The following is a 19051-nucleotide window of genomic DNA, read 5'->3' as shown; positions in this document are numbered from 1 at the left end:
TGTCCAAACATACTGCACCATCTTTAAAGAATCATCAACTTTTACATATGCCAGGTTAACTGTGAATGTGAAAAAAAAAAAAAATGTTTTCATTGCAGTTTTGCAAAATATTGCTTTTTCGTATTGCCTGAAAAACCACTTTTTTGCAATATATGGGAGTTCTTTTAACCACTAATGCAACATAACATAACTCCGAAGACATCTGTTAGTTATGAATTTAAAAAATGAAGTATTATGTTATTCCTCTGGACATAAAAAGTAAAAGTGTAGAACCACTAAAAAAAGATCTGTACAAACAATCCTACATAAGGCATCAACAAACCTCATTCATCAGAAACATCATGATTTTCTCACCCTAGTGACATTTCAAACCATGTTTTGTTGTTGTTTACCTTTTCTTCCCCAGAACACACACACAAAATGAATTTAGCAGAATGTGCATACAGTGAAAGTGAATGTAAACACCAGGGCTATTGACAACATTCTTGTCACTATTCACTTCTAATCTTCTCCTTCATCCAAGCTCTGAAACATCAATGTTGTTTGCACATATTCAAATCATCTCATATCTTGAAACTGATCATGACACTGACATTCAAATCACACAAATTTCAGGATATCTGGTCAACAAACCAGTTTTATAATCTTTTTAGTTTGTTTTGGGGTTTTTTACTGAATAGATGGACAAACTCTGTAGGCTGGCTAACACTGTACACCATACTGATCTCATTCCCGCAACAATAAATAAATAAATAAATAAATAAAAACAGAAAGCAATTATCTATAGTCCTTGTAGGCATCTACTGTACATCTGTGTCTTCTTAATGTTACTCCTGCTCCATTTTTTTTATTTTTTATTTTTGGCATTTATTGAGGCTAACATAATTCTGCTGTACATCTGGTGCAATTACACGGTCAAAAAAAAAAAAAAAAATTAGATTGCTTTTTCACAAAACATCATGACAATAAGGTTTGCAGGGAAAAAAAAAAAAGTTTGCTATTGCTACAGTCTATAATGTTTGAGTTATATTCAGCATGCACAGAATGATTTATAAAGCATTTTATAAAAAAAATCTATAAATTTATTTTACTTTCCACATAACTCCTTGTATCGTATAAGGGTCATTGACGAAGAATGTTTTTAAAAGTGTAAAAAAAACATAATGGAGATATAATAAAATATGTTTTATTAAGTATTAAAAGTGAGATTATGTGGTTTTTATAATCAATTAACACTGCTTTTGTCATTTTTTACAAGATGGACAAAATGTTTCACCAAAAAAGTCATTCGGTTTAACCAAAATTCGGTTTTACCGAATGACACTTTAGGTTATACCGAATGACGATATTTTCAAACAATGCTAACAGGCTGATATCTAGCTAGCTAGCAAAAGGACTATCAAACATTTTATATTTAGTACAAGTTTTTAAAATATTACAACATTTTTTTTTTATGTTTTATAGCGGTTGTACCGAATGACCTGATGTTTCGGGACATGCGTATGAGCAAGTGAAAACATGAATTAGTTACTTTGCTTCATGACCATGTGGTCCTTTGCAGGTGTCTGAATGATGTCACATCCTGTCACATGATATTGACCGCATGACTTGATCTAAAATGGTCCCTTTATATCGGTTACTCTGAATGACATCAATGTAACTCATTTTTCCAGACAATGTTTCTCATAACAAAGCAACGACTTCTACACATAATTTTGATGCCATTTTGCACCATGTTGATATGTGATGATATAAAATCATGCCAGAATAAAAAACAAAAAAAAATACATTTATTACATTTTAAGATATTTTAATCACAAATTAAATGCTTGTATTGGCCTTTGGATGGTTAAACCAAATGACCTTTTGACACTTCAAAATCTTTAAAATACCTTTATATGTAGCAAAATATAATTAAACCTTTTGGATTCAATAAAAGAGATCTAGTTGTACTACCTTACATACTTTGGATGTCATCTTTGTTTTTTATTATTACTAAAGCCTTTTGAAAAAACAAAAAAGACCCGTCATGTCATTAACCCATATATTATTGGTTCTGCACTCAAATAATTTGTGTGTGTTTACCACTGAGTCTGTTTACAATTCTCCACTTCATTATTTATCAGATGATAAGACTGTGACCTTGATCAAATACTGTTAGACTTGTACAAATAAGTTTATTGACATAAGTGGAACCATGGAGTTACTATGAAATGCTGTGTTTGAGAACATGTGCCGTGTTTAAATACTGGAGGCCTGGTAGAGTGGCATCATAGCCTGCAGTGAGAGGGCAACTGCGGCCGGGCTGCGCAAATGCAACAAGGATTTCTTGATCTAGTTTCTCAATATATAAGAAAGCCTCACCTAGAAGACAGGTGCATTCTCATAAACCAGTCATTGACAATAAAAACTGCTTATGTCTAAGTAGGACTGGGTAATTGATCAAATATTTACACCTGATATAGCTAATGATTTAAAATGAAGAAACACTTAAAATTTAATGGTGCTTCTTATTAGTCCATTAAATTTCCCAGAAAAAGTGTGTCATTAGACTAGCTTTGTGATCTGTGCGATTTGCTTCTGTTGCAAAAAGTATGAGAACATCAAGACAGAAAGATGTTCCAAAAGATTGCTTGTGGCATTTTTCATATATTAAAATGCTTTATTTTAGCATAACTATTTGTTTGCATCATCACTGAAAACTGTTTGCACATTTTTCCATGTGGCATGCATTAAAAGGTTTAGGTATACACAATAACCGATTTTGGCCGATAACCGATAATTCTTTATATTCAAAAGCTGATAACCGATATATTGGCCGATAAATCTAAATCCAAATCCAAATTTTTATATATTTTTTTTAAAAGCCTGATTACAAAAAAAGTCTCACTATTAAAAGCCATGTTCCAAGCACACAATTATAATGTTCTCATAGTAGCGTGTATGACAGATATGCTGCACATGTTGTACTGTATTTTTCGTTTTGAAGGGATTCAAATCATATTTCAAGCAATTCAAAACCATCGTGATGAACAGAACACATCTGAATTGTCTCAGTTGAAGGAAATAATCCATAATTTGCCTTTAATATATCGGTGAAATTTTCTTATCTGGCCGATAATGATAACATTAAAAATGAACATATCGGCCGATACCGATATGGTGGCCGATATATATCGTGTATCCCTGAAAAACGTTTTAGTAACTATTTAAGTATAGAAAAGATTTCAGTAACAATTTGTTTGCATAACTACAGAATTGTTCATCCCATATAAAAATATATGTAGGTAACTATTATTGTTTATAACCAATTTATTAATAGCATTACTGTATTTAGTTAACTTCATCTGAATGAGATGACTTTGTTTTTTGGTGGACACTTGCCATCTCTACACAAGAAATAAAAAAAATAAAAAATAAAAAACAACCTAACACCATTGGTGCATCTCAATCAGCTCCCTAGCTCATAAAGACAAGAAGAGTAGAACTGATGTTTTTCTGATAATTTGATCAATTTTGCTGTAAAATGAAATAAAACCTTGTTATTTAAAGTACATTATGATAAATACTTTGTTATACCTGCAACATTTCAGCCATAAATTAATTATAAAAGCAAGGAAGATTATGTTCAAAACTTGTCTAGTGATGTATGTTTATGCTTAAAAATAATTAAATTATATTTGTTTACATAACTTTTAAAACATCTGTCCTTCATGTGCGTTGGCTCACATGATTTATGTTTCGTGCCTCTGTTAGCGGAACATAGTGAGCGTTGATACTCCCCTTTTTTTTAGGACACAACGTTTCAGTGCACTGGAAGCGTTTTGCGATTGAGACCGCCCATAAAATGGCCGACACCCTCATCAGTGCCCTGACTGCTGAACTATAGGGAGCTGATTGAGACACACTTAATATTCAACAAGATTACTGATCTTTCTGCATTGACACCATTGTATGAGAACTGAGCTGGACGATGATATCACTATATATATATAATATAGATAAATGAACTAAATTAAAAGCAAACGATTTTTACAATTGAATAAATCAGTACTGAGTTCACTTAAAAGCTGGACAATGACACTATTGTCTTCTAGAGCTGCAGTACAGCCAAAACAAACTTTGTTGCATAATTGTCCTGTTATCACTGTAAAGCTGCTTTGAAACAATCTGTATTGTAAACAGCACTATATAAATAAAGGTGACTTGACTTGTCAAACCTGAACATGGGGTGTGTGTCTGTAATATTGTGAAATAATTCCAAAAAATGATACTACAGTACAAAAAATGCTCAACTTTGACAAAAAGCTATTGTCATAATAATGATTTTATAATGTCTAAACAAATCTAAATGAAAAATTTGGGAACGGTATATGAGCCAGTGAGTAATCTAGTCATTTTTTCTAGTAATCTAATCACTGAGTCAGTGTAGCTGCACTTGAAATTTCATGTTATTTTTAATTTAAAAGTGTTATTTTTTCAGTAGATGGCAGTAGGGCTGGGCGATATATCGAATGCTTTTGTCACGCGCATTTCTTCAGTAAAGCCGGTTCCCTGATTGCCGCTAAATCGCCATCACCTGCTTTCAAATGAAGCGGCATTTAATAGACAGAGCCGTAGTTCACTGATAAGACACGCAATATCGCGTTCAATATCGATATGTATCGCCGTCGATATTGAACGCGATATTGCGTGTCTTATCAGTGAACTACGGCTCTGTCTATTAAATGCCGCTTCATTTGAAAGTTCTTTAAAGTGAATTTTACATGAAATGTTGCTATTTTACATAAATGTACATATTTATTTTAAATAATTACAAATTGAGGCTATATATATTTTATATAAAAACCACTGAAAACTGCTAAAAAAAAAAATGGCAAAACTTGTTTAAAAAAAGAATTAAAAAAAAAAAAAATGGCATTTTGTTGTTACAAAGACCTCAAACATCCTGAGCATAAACCCTAAACAAATAGCACAAGGTTTAAACTTTGCACATGAGGTCATCTGCAGCCCAAAGATGTTAAATATTTACTTAAAGTATGGCGATTTTAAGTTAATATTTCAATAAATTTAACAACACATTCACATGTTCACCATTCTCTAATGTTGGTTAATGATCACATAACATGCAAACAAATATTACCATTTCAGTTTTAGTTCAATTTATGTTCCATTTGTTTATTTTAATATTATATTTAAGTTATTATTAGCATTATTATTAGGTAAACATACATTGTGTAAAATTAATTGTGCAACTTCATAGAATATCTGTTCTTTTTAAATTGCATTAGTCACACCACAAGATCATTTAAATCGGGTTGACCAATCTTCAGTTCCAACACTTCAACACACCTGTCTGTAATAATCAACTGTTTACGGAAATCTTAACTAGCCCATTCAGGTTTGTTTTATTAGTGTTGAAGCTGAACTTTGTATACGTGGGTGTGTAACTACAGGGTATTCTGCCACACAATTTCTATTTCAAGTATTGTTTTCTATTTTAAGTATTTCTATTTCAAGGACTGTTGTAAAGCTCAGCTCAAAAAGTGCTACAGTCTGAATGTTGTGTGCTGGGAGCCTATAAATGTAGGCCTGTAGATTACATCACATTGGATCGTAAATCTCTGAGGCGAGGCTGATATATATGTCCACCTCCACACATCTGTGCCATCACTGCTGAGATCTATCAATATATAGGCAAAAATCAATCACAAATAACACCAAAAAAAATTAAAGTGTCAGTTAAAGGCACTATGTAAGATTTTTGGATTAAAATATCCAAAAACCACTAGAACAGTGTTATATATTTTACATCAATATACATTATCCCAAATGTTTCCAAGAATGTTTAAATCCAGAGATATAAACAATTTCAACCAGGACACGGACTGTGTCCATGCTTCACCTACCAATGAAATCATACCTGCAATTTCCCTCTATTTTATTTTGTAGAAACCATGGAAACACTACTATTTAATATGCAATGAATAATTGACGACGGGCCACTGAATTATTCGAAAATAATGCACACCCGAGGTGGTAATGTGGCCACAAAGTGCCGTCACACTGTGCATTATCTTCTAATAAGTCAATTATTCCACTTATACTACGGTTACCACACCTCAAGACACCATTCAGATGTTGTATTTCAAGACATTTGTCAGGTTTTTGTCCCTAAAACACTCGTGTGTGGGACTAATTTCTAATGCATCTCATCCTAAGCTTCCATTGCGAATTCTAAAACATAATTTCACACTCTAAAAAATGCTGGGTTAAAAAAACCCAAGCTGGGTAAAATATGCACAAACCCAGCAGGTTGGGTTAAAAGGCACGCATTATGCCCTCTTTCATATTATGTAATATAAGTCTCTGGTCTGGTCAAGTTTCAGCTTAAAATACCCCACAAATTTGCCCCTATTTGGGGTTGAGCAAAAACATGCCTTTTACTATATTACTATATTGTTGGCTAAAAAAATAAATCCAAAATTGGTTGAAAAAAAAATGGCTGGGTGAAAACAACCCAATCCCTGGTTTTATCCATATTTAACCCAGCAGTTTTTAGAGTGGAGAACTAGTAACGGAGGCTTGAGCCTTGATAGCAGAAAAATACAGTTGATAGTTATTAACGCAGTTGAGAGAGAGAATAAGCAGATGTGAATTAGCCTACTTGAGTCTGCGTCTCTCACAGCAGCAGTGTCTCTACTAATAGTGAAACTATAAGTTTATCTACCTCAAGAACCGCAGTTATTACCTCGCCGGTGAGAAATTTCAAGTAGCATTTAAGTTGCTAAACTATTTTACTGAGAAATTCATCAGAGCAGCGCTGACAAAACTTTTCTGTGCGAGTGTGTGTTCGTACTATACAGTATATGTGTGCGTTTGAAAAAGAGAGAGAGCGCGAGAGAGTATGCGCTTTCAGGACACAATAAAACTTATTTTGTCTATCCAAAAATTATTCAGACATATTTGATTTTTTTTTTATATTTTTCCTAGTGGGTAGAGGACACTATAGTTCATTTATGTAAGTGAGAATAGCATAATAAAGTAACTGTGACATATTATACCCACAAATTCTTCACACAGTGGACAACCAGTAAAACTGATAAAATTATTCAGACACTTTGACCTGACCATGTTTTGCTTAAGTGTTATCTGACATAAGATTATTTTTTTCTGATACAGTTTAACTCTGAGATCTTGTCATATTTTATTACCATTTTTTTAAACTATAGTGAATATACTGTATTAATGAATGAAATGTTCAAGGTGTCTGAATAAATTTTGGTTTGACTGATATATATACACAATATAATTCTTATTCTCAGTGAATAAAGATTACTTATTAAATGAAAAGATTGAAAAAATTATGGCACAACCACCAAATAGGTGGCGATGTGCACTAAGTAGGTTATGTAAATCGCCATTAAACAAGTATAGTTAATAAACGTAGTATAATAATAGCCTATTATGTTTTATTAGACAAGGGAAAAACTGTTTGGATACATTTATAAACAGAAAACTAATCATTGTTATATAGCTCAACACGTTTAGTCTTATTGTACATACATCACTAGAATCTTGTTTTCTTAATTATATTAATATGATTTTCTAATATCGATCTAGCCGACTGCAGTGTGCAACAAGTGTCTGACACTTGTTGAGTAACGTTATAACATCTTTTTCAACACACTCAAATGTATCTAATATGATAAACAGCGCTGTGTTACCTCATACTCATGACTGGAAGAAGCGGAAGGGGCGACTGAGGCATAATAAAAGTTCTGCTGCTCTCAAGGCGTGTGTCGCACTCGTCTCTCATTAGCAATCGCTCCAGCGGCCTCGATCCGCTCCAACATCACTCATTCCTGCTCTGCTTCATACTACAGTAACATTAATAATCTAATCAATGATTTCTGACCAACTCTTTTCCACTGGCTGTGCGGTGAAGACGACATCTCCCATGGTTCCGCGCTAAATTTCGGCATCATCAAACTATGCCTTTGTTTTGAATAGGTGACCTCTAGTGGTGAAAAATTACATATTGTGCCTTTAAAGAGTATTATTGTAACAATAAGAATTGAGAGGAAGTGAACGTAGTCAAAGTTAAAGGCTCTGGTTAAGAACAATGTGAAGCCGAGTGAATATTATTCACTAATATAGTTAGGTCTTGAGTGCCTTATTGCTTTTGGACAGTTATTGCATAGTAAAATATTTAAGGCAATTATTCATTAAAATGTTCTTTTAAGCAGATACATTAGGTTTCATGCCTTTTAATATAAAAGCAAAAAGCAAGACAAACAAAAATAAAATGCAAAACAGATTCCTCTTCATTCAGCTAGTAAATATAAAGTGAAAAATTTCTGATGAGACCAGTTTGAACAGCTCACTGATTCTTAAGGGACAAAACATGTCATAAAAATAAATTAATGAAAATAAAAATGCTTACATCTAAAAGGAAATCTGGATACTCAGGATATTCATTGCTTTTATTTTTAAATTTTGTTAGTATTATTTTAAATACATGCTCTATACTTGGAAACACGTGTAATTTAGACTGTCCTCAGCATGAGGTCACAATGTAAAATTGACAAACAAAGTGTTTAAAAATGCAACAAATTCAAAAATATACATTTAAATTGAAAGGCAAGGATCTGTAATAAATCAAAGAATACAAAAGTATTTTCCATAAAAAATGCCTATCAAAGTTGTCCCTCACTTTGCGTCAACTCCATCAGGATTTTTTAAATTCTGAATAAATTAGGCAATATCATGGTCATCTTTAACTCTGAGGAGCACTTACTATTTCCTGCTCATTGATGATTTTACAGTAGGACACATAATCCTGGAAATTTTATATTGTTTTATATTTTAAACAGTCTCTGCGTTCACAGCTTTAAAGGGTTGGTTCACCCCAAAATGAAAATTCTGTCATTAATTACTCTCCCTTGTGCCGTTCCACACCGTAAAACCTTCGTTAATCTTCAGAACACAAATTAAGATATTTTAGTTGAAATCCGATGGCTCAGTGAGGCCCTCATAGCCAGCAATGACATTTCCTCTCTCAAGATCCATAAAAGGTACTAAAAACATATTTAAATCAGTTCATGTGAGTACAGTGGTTCAATATTAATATTATAAAGCCACGAGAATATTTTTTGAGCGCCAAAAAACAAAATAGCGACTTATTTAGTGATGGCCAATTTCAAAACACTGCTTCAGGAAGATTCGGAGCGTTATGAATCAGCATATCGAATCAGCTGTTCGGAGCGTCAAAGTCACACGATTTCAGCTGTTTGACGCGATCTGAATCATGATTCGATACACTGATTCATTTGTGCTCCGAAGCTTCCTGAAGCAGTGTTTTGAAATCAGCCATCACTAAATAAGTCGTTATTTTGGTTTTTTTTTTGCCGCACCAAAAATATTCTCGTCGCTTTATATTATTAATATTGAGCCACTGTACTCACATGAACTGATTTAAATATGTTTTTAGTACATTAATGGATCTTGAGAGAGGAAATGTCATTGCTCCCTATGAAGGCCTCACTGAGCCATCGGATTCAACTAAAATATCTTAATTTGTGTTCCAAAGATTATCAAAGGTCTTACGGGTGTGGAACGGCATGGGGGCGAGTAATAAAGGACAGAATTTTCATTTTTGGGTGAACTAACCCTTTAACATGTCAACTCCGTCATCCCATGTAATGGTTTCTGTAAAATAGTTGTGGGATAAATCTTTGCATTTTTTATATGTTTATTAAGGCAGGTACAACTGAGAGAGAAAACAAAATTGCTCTAATGTACAACACGTGGTTAAAGTGGAAAAATATTAAATTTTGTCACCTCTGTCAGGTTTTATGTCTAATGATTGACAAGTGCTCTCAAAAAGTCTATATAATGTTAATGTTTTTTTTTTTTTTGCATAAATGTTGTTTCATGATTCTATTTACATATACTGTATATTTGGCCCCAGCTGGACCTTTGTCAACCCTGTCAGTACCCATCAACTCCGTCTGTACCCGCCAACTCCGTCTGTACCCGTCAACCCCGTCTGTACCCGTCAACTCCGTCTGTACCCGTCAACTCCGTCAGTACCCGTCAACTCCGTCAGTACCCGTCAACTCCGTCTGTACCCGTCAACCCCGTCTGTACCCGTCAACTCCGTCTGTACCCGTCAACTCCGTCTGTACCCGTCAACTCCGTCTGTACCCGCCAACCCCGTCTGTACCCGTCAACTCCGTCTGTACCCGTCAACTCCGTCTGTACCCGTCAACTCCGTCTGTACCCGTCAACACCCGTCAACCCCGTCTGTACCCGTCAACCCCGTCTGTACCCGTCAACCCCGTCTGTACCCGTCAACTCCGTCTGTACCCGTCAACCCCGTCTGTACCCGTCAACTCCGTCTGTACCCGTCAACTCCGTCTGTACCCGTCAACACCCGTCAACCCCGTCTGTACCCGTCAACTCCGTCAGTACCCGTCAACTCCGTCTGTACCCGTCAACTCCGTCTGTACCCGTCAACTCCGTCTGTACCCGTCAACTCCGTCTGTACCCGTCAACACCCGTCAACCCCGTCTGTACCCGTCAACTCCGTCAGTACCCGTCAACTCCGTCTGTACCCGTCAACACCCGTCAACCCCGTCTGTACCCGTCAACTCCGTCAGTACCCGTCAACTCCGTCTGTACCCGTCAACTCCGTCTGTACCCGTCAACACCCGTCAACCCCGTCTGTACCCGTCAACTCCGTCAGTACCCGTCAACTCCGTCTGTACCCGTCAACTCCGTCTGTACCCGTCAACTCCGTCTGTACCCGTCAACACCCGTCAACCCCGTCTGTACCCGTCAACTCCGTCTGTACCCGTCAACTCCGTCAGTACCCGTCAACTCCGTCTGTACCCGTCAACTCCGTCTGTACCCGTCAACTCCGTCTGTACCCGTCAACTCCGTCTGTACCCGTCAACTCCGTCTGTACCCGTCAACCCCGTCTGTACCCGTCAACTCCGTCTGTACCCGTCAACTCCGTCTGTACTTGTCAACTCCGTATGTACTTGTCAACTCCGTCAGGTGAAGATTTTTGTTAGTTTTGAAAGAAATGTATTATTCTTTTTTCAATTTATTGTGTTAAAACATAATGTGTTAAAACGATATCATGTCTGATTTACCCAAGAACATTAGTTATATATGTTTAATATTAAAAAGGAATTTAGGAACTGGATAGTTCATATTAACCCAAGAAAAAAAAAAACTTTTTTTTTCTCTTAGCTCCTTTACTGAACACTATTATAATAATAATTGATGACTTTAGACTGTTGTTAGATGGATCAAATTAAAACAGCATGCTTTTTAATGAGTCTGACGGAGTTGACACAAATTCAGTTCCGAAGTAAATAAATGTACATTTTCAGAAAAACCTGTTCTTTTACATGGTTCATTGGTTGTCTACAAATATCAGTTTAAAAATAAAGTATTATTAAAAGCTAACTTCTAAAACATGTTTTGTCCTTTATTTCAAGAATCAGCGAGCTGCAAATAAGCAGTGCAAAAAGTAACATTATACTTCCTCCTTTTTACAACTTATCTCACTTTTAAAAATTTCACAACTCATTTCCTTCGTCTTTTTGGAGAGCCAGGAAGAGGCACTGCAAAGGTTATAACAAGTTCACATATGCTCCAAGCTATGTGGTATGCAATAAAAAACATTTTTCTTAAATTAGAAGTGCATGCAATGACATTCAAAGCTTGGAAACCAAAGGAAATATATTGCTACTACTACTACTACAAATCAGTTACTAGTTTACCCAAAGCATCTTATGGCACACTAAAAATGTCTTCAGATCATTCAATTAACCTGAAGTTGAGTGTTTTGTTCAAGGTCACAGTGCGGATGGATGAACCAACAATCTTTCAGTGACCAGCCCAAATCATCTGCAATAAAAGCAGAAGCACATCTCCACAATAACTGATTATGATTTGATCATAAATATACTTACTTGCACCATTGTGACCACATGACATGGATTGAGGAGGTAGATTACAGTCTTGGTGGCAAATTTAAACCCAACCTCAACACCAAAAGTCATGCACAGAGCCACAAGCAACAGGTTCTTGCCCCAGCTGTCTTCCTTACTCCTCCTGCCATCCTTCCCAACATCCCTGACCTCTTTAGGGACATGAAGCTTCTTGATGGCCACCACCACTTCCAGAATAGAAAACACCACAATGATCAGAGTCTCAAATACTCTCTGCCGTGGAGAGAGGAAGGCTGCGCACTCAGGCCCTCCGTTGCCCTCAAACATGGGGTCCACCCCTCCATAGATCCAGTCCAGCAGACTGTAGATGTTATACCGAGACATGTTCCTCTGCTCGTATTGGAAAAGGTACGAACAAGACGGTATAAAGGACAGGACACCAACCTCCTGACGAAACATTAACTTCAAATCTGTCTTCGGTGTAAGAATAATGAAATGCTCAAGGAGGAGGGCAGCCTCAGCTCTTTCAACAGATTGGCATCCTTTATGTACAAGACACCTGTGTGAGAGACGCGGTGTGTTATTCACAGATGATCCTCAGGGCTGGGCTTTAGCTGCTTGCATGCATTTCCAAACGTGTCGTCTTGACTGGAAAACGTTTTCTTCGATAAAACGAGTCCAGAATATTCCTGGCCAGAGCGGACCATTACATAAAAGCTTCAAAGAGGCTCTTGTTCAGCGGCGAGAGGCCTTAAATATATCAACAAAACTCGACCTCGACCGATTCGGAGTACGTTAGCTCGCTGCTGCAACGTATCATCCGATCAAATACGTCAAAACCAGAAGCAGAAGATGCGATGTGCCCATATCCATGTGGCGTATTAAAGAGAAACCATAGAAACGCCGCCCTGTTCACGCGGGCCCCCAAATCCACCCACACCGCAACACGCCTGCGCGCTCAGCTTCCCCCGAAAACCATTAGCATATTGATGAAGCCGCACGTTTCCTGGAAAGGGACTGGGCGAGCGCGGTGGCCCCGCCTTCTTTTCGCAAGTATGTACTTGTTAACTCTCTCACTGCCAGCTGTACATATTTTCTAATACAGTATCGGCGTAAATCAAATATGTGGAGGGCAAACTACCTAACAAGAGAGTAATAAAAAGAAAGAAAATATTTAGTACAGAAAACAGCCCATTGCACAGTCCAGAGAAGAGATTTGGGAGAATAAAACCTTACTTCCTGATAAATTATAACAAAATATTTTATTAATTAATTAATTTATTTATTTATTTGGAACCCCATTAGATTCCACGAGTGGTCGCTAATCTTCCTGGGGTCCATTTTACAAAATCAAAACATATTATATACAATCACATCACACTTTTTACAATATGTTAGCAAAAGAATAAATACAATTCAATTTGAACCATTACACTTAATTTTCATTACAGATCATACATTTTTTCACCATCTATTTAAAATAATATCTGTGGCTTATTTGTCTTATACACATTGACAGTTGATTCCAAGCTACCGAGGATCTAAATAGTACAGTTCTCCTCATACAATTTGACTGTGCAAAAGGAACAACTAAATCACCAGAGCTGACCTGCCGAGTAATATGTTGGTGGCAATACCCACTGTACACCAATTTATCCACAAAAAATCTGGGATTGTTTTTATAGATGGCATTATGCATGTAGCACAGAAGACTTATCTTTAATTTATCCTGTACCTTCAGCCATACTAATATAGTGTGCATCTCATTCACACTGGTCCTGTACGAACAGCCAAGAGCTACCCTGGCAGCTCTATTCTGTGCAAGCTGAAGTATTAACAAATGCATGAGACACTTTGTTATTTTTTTTAACCCCTTAAATGGTAGTTCACCTAAAAATGTTAAAGGATTAGTTCACTTTCAAATGAAAATTTCCTGATAATTTCCTCACCCCCATGTCATCCAAGATGTTCATGTCTTTCTCTCTTCAGTCGAAAAGAAATGAAGGTTTTTGATGAAAACATTCCAGGATTTTTCTCCTTATAGTGGACTTCAATGGCCTCCAAATGGTTGAAGGTCCAAATGTCAGTTTCAGTGCAGCTTCAAAACGTTCTACATGATCCCAGACAAGGAATAAGGGTCTTATCTAGAGAAACCATCACTCATTTTCTTTCTAAAAAAAAAAAAAATTATATAAGTTTTAGCAATAAATGCTCATAAGTTTTGACAATAAATGCTTATCTTGAACTAGCTCTCTTCTTCTCTATTAGAATTCCAGCAGTGTAGACACTGCTAAGTGTATTACTGCCCTCCGCAGGTCAAAGTTTGAACTAAATTGTCATATACAATATGCTAGTGCAAGTATATAACAATTAGTTCAAACTTTGACCTGTGGAGGGCAGTAATACACTTAGCAGTGTCTCGGCTGGAATTCAAATAGAGAAGAAGAAGAAGAGAGCTAGTTCAAGATGAGCATTTATGGTTAAAACGTATATAATTTTATTTATTTATTTTTTTTTAGAAAATGAGCGATGGTTTCTCATGATAAGAACCGTATTCCTCATCTGGGATTGTGTAGAACGTTTTGAAGCTGCACTGAAACTGACATTTGTACCTTCAACCAGCTGGTAACTGTTGAAGTCCACTATATGGAGAAAAATCCTGGAATGTTTTCATCAAAAACCTTCATTTCTTTTCGACTGAAGAAAGAAAGACATGGATGACATGGGGGTGAGTAAATTATCAGGAAATTTTCATTTGAAAGTGAACTAATCTTTTAAGTTGGGTTGCCTTTTTCTTAAATTAGAAAGTGTTTCAAAATGTTTCGATACTGAGATTAAAGGGTTAGTTCACCCCAAAAATGAAAATTCTGTCATTAATTACTCCCCCTCATGTCGTTCCACACCCATAAGACCTTCTTTCATCTTCGGAACACAAATTAAGATATTTTTGTTGAAATCTGATGGCTCAGTGAGGCCTGCATAGCCAGCAATGACATTTCCTCTCTCAAGATCCATTAATGTACTAAAAACATATTTAAATCAGTTCATGTGAGCACAGTGGTTCAATATTAATATTATAAAGAGACGAGAATATTTTTGGAGCGCCCAAAAAAAAAAAAAAGACTTATTTAGTGATGGCCGATTTCAAAACACTGCTTCAGGAAGCTTTGGAGTGTTATGAATCAGCGTATCGAATCATGATTCGGATTGTGTGTCAAATCGCCAAACTGCTGAAATCACGTGACTTTGGTGATCCGAACCGCTGATTCGACACACTGATTCATAACACTCCGAATCTTCCTGAAGCAGGAATGCATCGGATGCCGTTCGCGCGCTCAAGGCAGTTGGACATAGTGGTGTTTTAGAGGTAAAAAAATTATATAAATACTGTTTGGTTTCTCGCACAAACCGATCATTTCGTGTCTTAGGACATCAATGTGTCGTCACGTGCCACAGGGTTTCATTTGTCGTGTTTTTTTGACTTTTATTGATCTTGTTCCCATTGACACGCATTATACGACTGACAGATGGCAACGGTTGGAGTTAAATCATCATTTGTGTTCTACTGAAGAAACAAAGTCACCTACATCTTGGATGCCCTGGGGGTAAGCAGACTCTAATCTGCACATTGTCTCAGTATTATTTCGTCACATTATAAGAGTAACATTTAATTTAAAATAATTACCAGCACTGTATAAAACAAGTAAAATGTATTTAAAAGAGCAAATGGTTTTACAGTTACTTAATTATATTAATTACATCAGATTTTTAAGTAAAAATTACTCAGGTCAGGTTATATTCACTTGTTCACTTTGTTAATTTTACTTAGCTTAGTTAAGTAGATTTACTTAATTTCCATGTGTGTGAAATTTACTTAAAAAATATTTGTGCAAAAACTTGCAAAATAAAAATTGAGTAAATTCTACTTATTGGTTTTCTCAGTGTGTGTGTGTGTGTCTAATAACAGACATCGCATTTCTTATTCAAACATTTCCATTAGCTTTATCTTTATTGCAATCAATAAAACAAATTAGGCAAGTGTGATAACTGCATTTAAATATAAATACAACATTAAAAAGTCAACCATTGATGATTTTGTGTCGATGTACAGCAAGTAACAGTTCACCAGAAATGCCCAAGCTGGCTTAACGAAAACCAGGAGGTAACCGTGCATATGGTCAATTAAAGGTGCAGTATGTAAGATTGTTGCAGTAAAATATCCAAAAACCACTAGGCCAGTGTTATATATTTTGTTCACTTGAGTGCTGACAATATCCCAAATGTTTCCAACTATTTGTAAATCGTGAGAAAATTTTAACCAATGCTGCGGGACGTGTGAGGAGTCGCCTGTCAATCGCGTCATACCTGCGTTACCCTCGGTTTCCGGTTTTATTTTGTGGAAACTATGGAAACACCAAAGATGCTTTAATATTTACATGTTTTAATAGACAAGGGAAAAACTGTTTTGATACATTTATAGACAGAAAACGAATTATTGTTATATAGCTCAACACGTTTAGTCTTATTGTTTAAATCTAATTTTCTAGATTTTTTGCGAGTACCATGCCTCAGAGAAAAACACTATTTTGTCAAGTAGCTAACATAGCATAATCAGATGCAGCTTTATTTTTAGTAACAATAATACAAAATTTTCTCCATCATACAATGTTTTAAAATTAATTGCATGCCATTTATCAACACAATCATCCAGTATTTAATATGATATTCTAAAATCAATAGTGTGTCTCAAACAAGTGTCTCACAGCAGCCACCAAGAACGCTATAACATAACGTTAAACATAAAGTACGCTATAACATAAAGTAACGTTATAACATAATTTTCAACACTCTCAAATGTATCTAATATGATAAAGAGAGCTGTGTTACCTCATACTCATGACCGGAAAAGCGGAAGCGTCGGCGACTGTGGTATAATAAAAGTCCTGCTGCTAGTGAGGCGTGTGTTGATCAATCGCTCCAGCTCCTCGTTCAGCTCCACAACACTCGCTCCTGCTCTGCTTCATACTACAGTAACGCTAATAATCACATCCATGAACATGATTTCTTCCTGAGTCCTACCCCTATTATTTTGCACCGACTGTGATATGAAGACCACATGTCCCAAGATTCTGCGCTCAAACATGCCGTCATCAAGCTACACCTTTGTTTTAAATAGGCCTCTAGCGACCTCTAACAGACAGAAATCTTACATATGGCACAATTAAATATCACCAAAAAGCATTCCTGGCATGTGGGAGAAAAGAAACTCCTCTAATCATGGTCAGACGTAATTAAAGATTTGGCAATGGCTGTTCCCTTTCATATTTTTACTCAACGCTGCGTCAGTAGCTGACGCTATATGGGAACACCCCTGGGTGGTGCACTGTCCGAAGCCTGCATAGAATCACGCCAATTTATTGGCTGATGGCGCCACTCCTTTAAGATGTCTTGCGACACTTACGCCACACACAGCATGCACGTAATTAGCTCCTCTGATCCTTCTTTTACCTGAGAAATGATTTATCTTGTCTGTGCTAGTGTTGTGTTTTCTGTCAGTGTTTATTAGCATTTTTCAGCGACTGCACTGACTCCACACAAAGAGGTTTTAAGGATGTGTTATTTACTGCTGCATCGGACTCTGGAGAATGTGAATACTGACTGGCCAGAGGAAGCACAGGATGTTCAGTCTTCTAAGCTGAATGAGCTGACTCATGCCCAAGTGCGTAGGAAGGAAGGTGCCATTCTTCAACGATGTTCACACTGAGGTGTCATGATCGTAGAAGCTGCCATTCTCGGCACATCTGACAAATGCATCGGCCATGTCTGCCCTGGGGCTCGTACTTCGTACGTTGCTAATCTGGTTAGTTGGATTTAAATGATGCCGATTTGGCATGATCTTGGATTGTCCGGTTCTTCAACGCTCATCCTGCACTTGTTGCCATAGCAACAGGTACGTAAGCTTAAACCTGCTCGTGAGCAGGCTTATTTCATGTAAACAGGATTAGATTGCATCTTTTTAAGTGGAATTGATACTTAAAATCTGCCCCAGCCACTGCTAATTTATTTCAAGAGTACTTTACTTATCCAGGGACAATAATTTAAAATGATAATAATTTACTAATTAATTTGAAAATAATGTTATAAATGTTGTGTAGTCTATAATACTATAGGCACAGCCAGTTTTACTCATAGAAAGATTTATTTGTGATGGAATAATTACTTTACAATTGTATTGGAGTCTTACACACATGCTTGTACAGTTATTCGGAGCCGTGCTTTAATTTGAACGGTGACGCTATTATGGGACTGGCTTGATGCAGCGCCGGAGATGCAGATAACTTGATCTTGACATTAATTAACTTTTAATTAAAACTTTAATTAATGCTGTTACATAGCAAATCTGCTTCAAAGATAAAATTAAATGAATTGTGAATTACAACACTGAAATAAAAATCTACAACTGTACAAATGCTTGTGAATCTAAAAAATAAAACAGTGCACATTTCATGTATCTATTATAACATTTATGATGTAATGTCATTTTATTTGCTTGGCTTAATCATTATAAAGGTCCAGAAATTTGTCAAGTTTTTCATCAGGTGTCTTTTCTAATTCTATGATGTCATTGCGTTGCTGTCTTGCTGCCAGCCAATCGCTGCATTGCTGATTGTGGGTTTGAGTATCGATATAGCTGCTTTTTTCAAGGAACACAAGAACGTGCAGTAATCTCAAGACAACTTAATCCTGATATTTTAATCCATTCCACAAATTCGTTTGAACAACCAAATTAGCCAGAGATCAATTATCACGATTAGAAGATCTATATCTGTCAAATCATCTCAGATGTATTTAGCAAGGTACGAAGAATGGACCCCTGATCAGCAAATCCTGTGTTGTTGCTGGTCAGGCCGGTATGGCCTTGCACACATAAGCCTACCAAGCAGACATGATGAAAGAGATGGATGAAGCTTGAATTGTTTTATCAACTCTCTGTCATCATATAAATTCAATACATGTATTCTTCTCAAACAGAAGGCTGCATACTAGTGAGGCTGTGTCCTTCGGAAGCTTGTAGGCTAGAG

At 36.3% G+C, this 19051-nt stretch overlaps 1 protein-coding gene across 2 annotated transcripts in view; it reads right to left on the bottom strand.

The window, feature by feature from the left end:
• The window catches only part of LOC137013003 (transmembrane protein 164), a 31746-nt gene extending 18823 nt beyond the window's left edge, over nucleotides 1-12923 (bottom strand). For both annotated transcript variants that reach the window (XM_067376557.1, XM_067376558.1), the window contains exon 1: nucleotides 11991-12923. In XM_067376557.1, coding sequence (XP_067232658.1) covers nucleotides 11991-12428 — 438 coding nt within the window. In that variant the 5' untranslated portion in view covers nucleotides 12429-12923. The remainder of the gene's footprint in view (nucleotides 1-11990) is intronic.
• Between the last annotated feature and the right edge of the window lie 6128 nt (nucleotides 12924-19051).

This window comes from Chanodichthys erythropterus, chromosome 22 (assembly GCF_024489055.1).
Source record: "Chanodichthys erythropterus isolate Z2021 chromosome 22, ASM2448905v1, whole genome shotgun sequence".
Classification (NCBI taxonomy): Eukaryota; Metazoa; Chordata; class Actinopteri; order Cypriniformes; family Xenocyprididae; genus Chanodichthys; species Chanodichthys erythropterus.
This window is presented reverse-complemented; position numbering and strand designations above follow the sequence as displayed.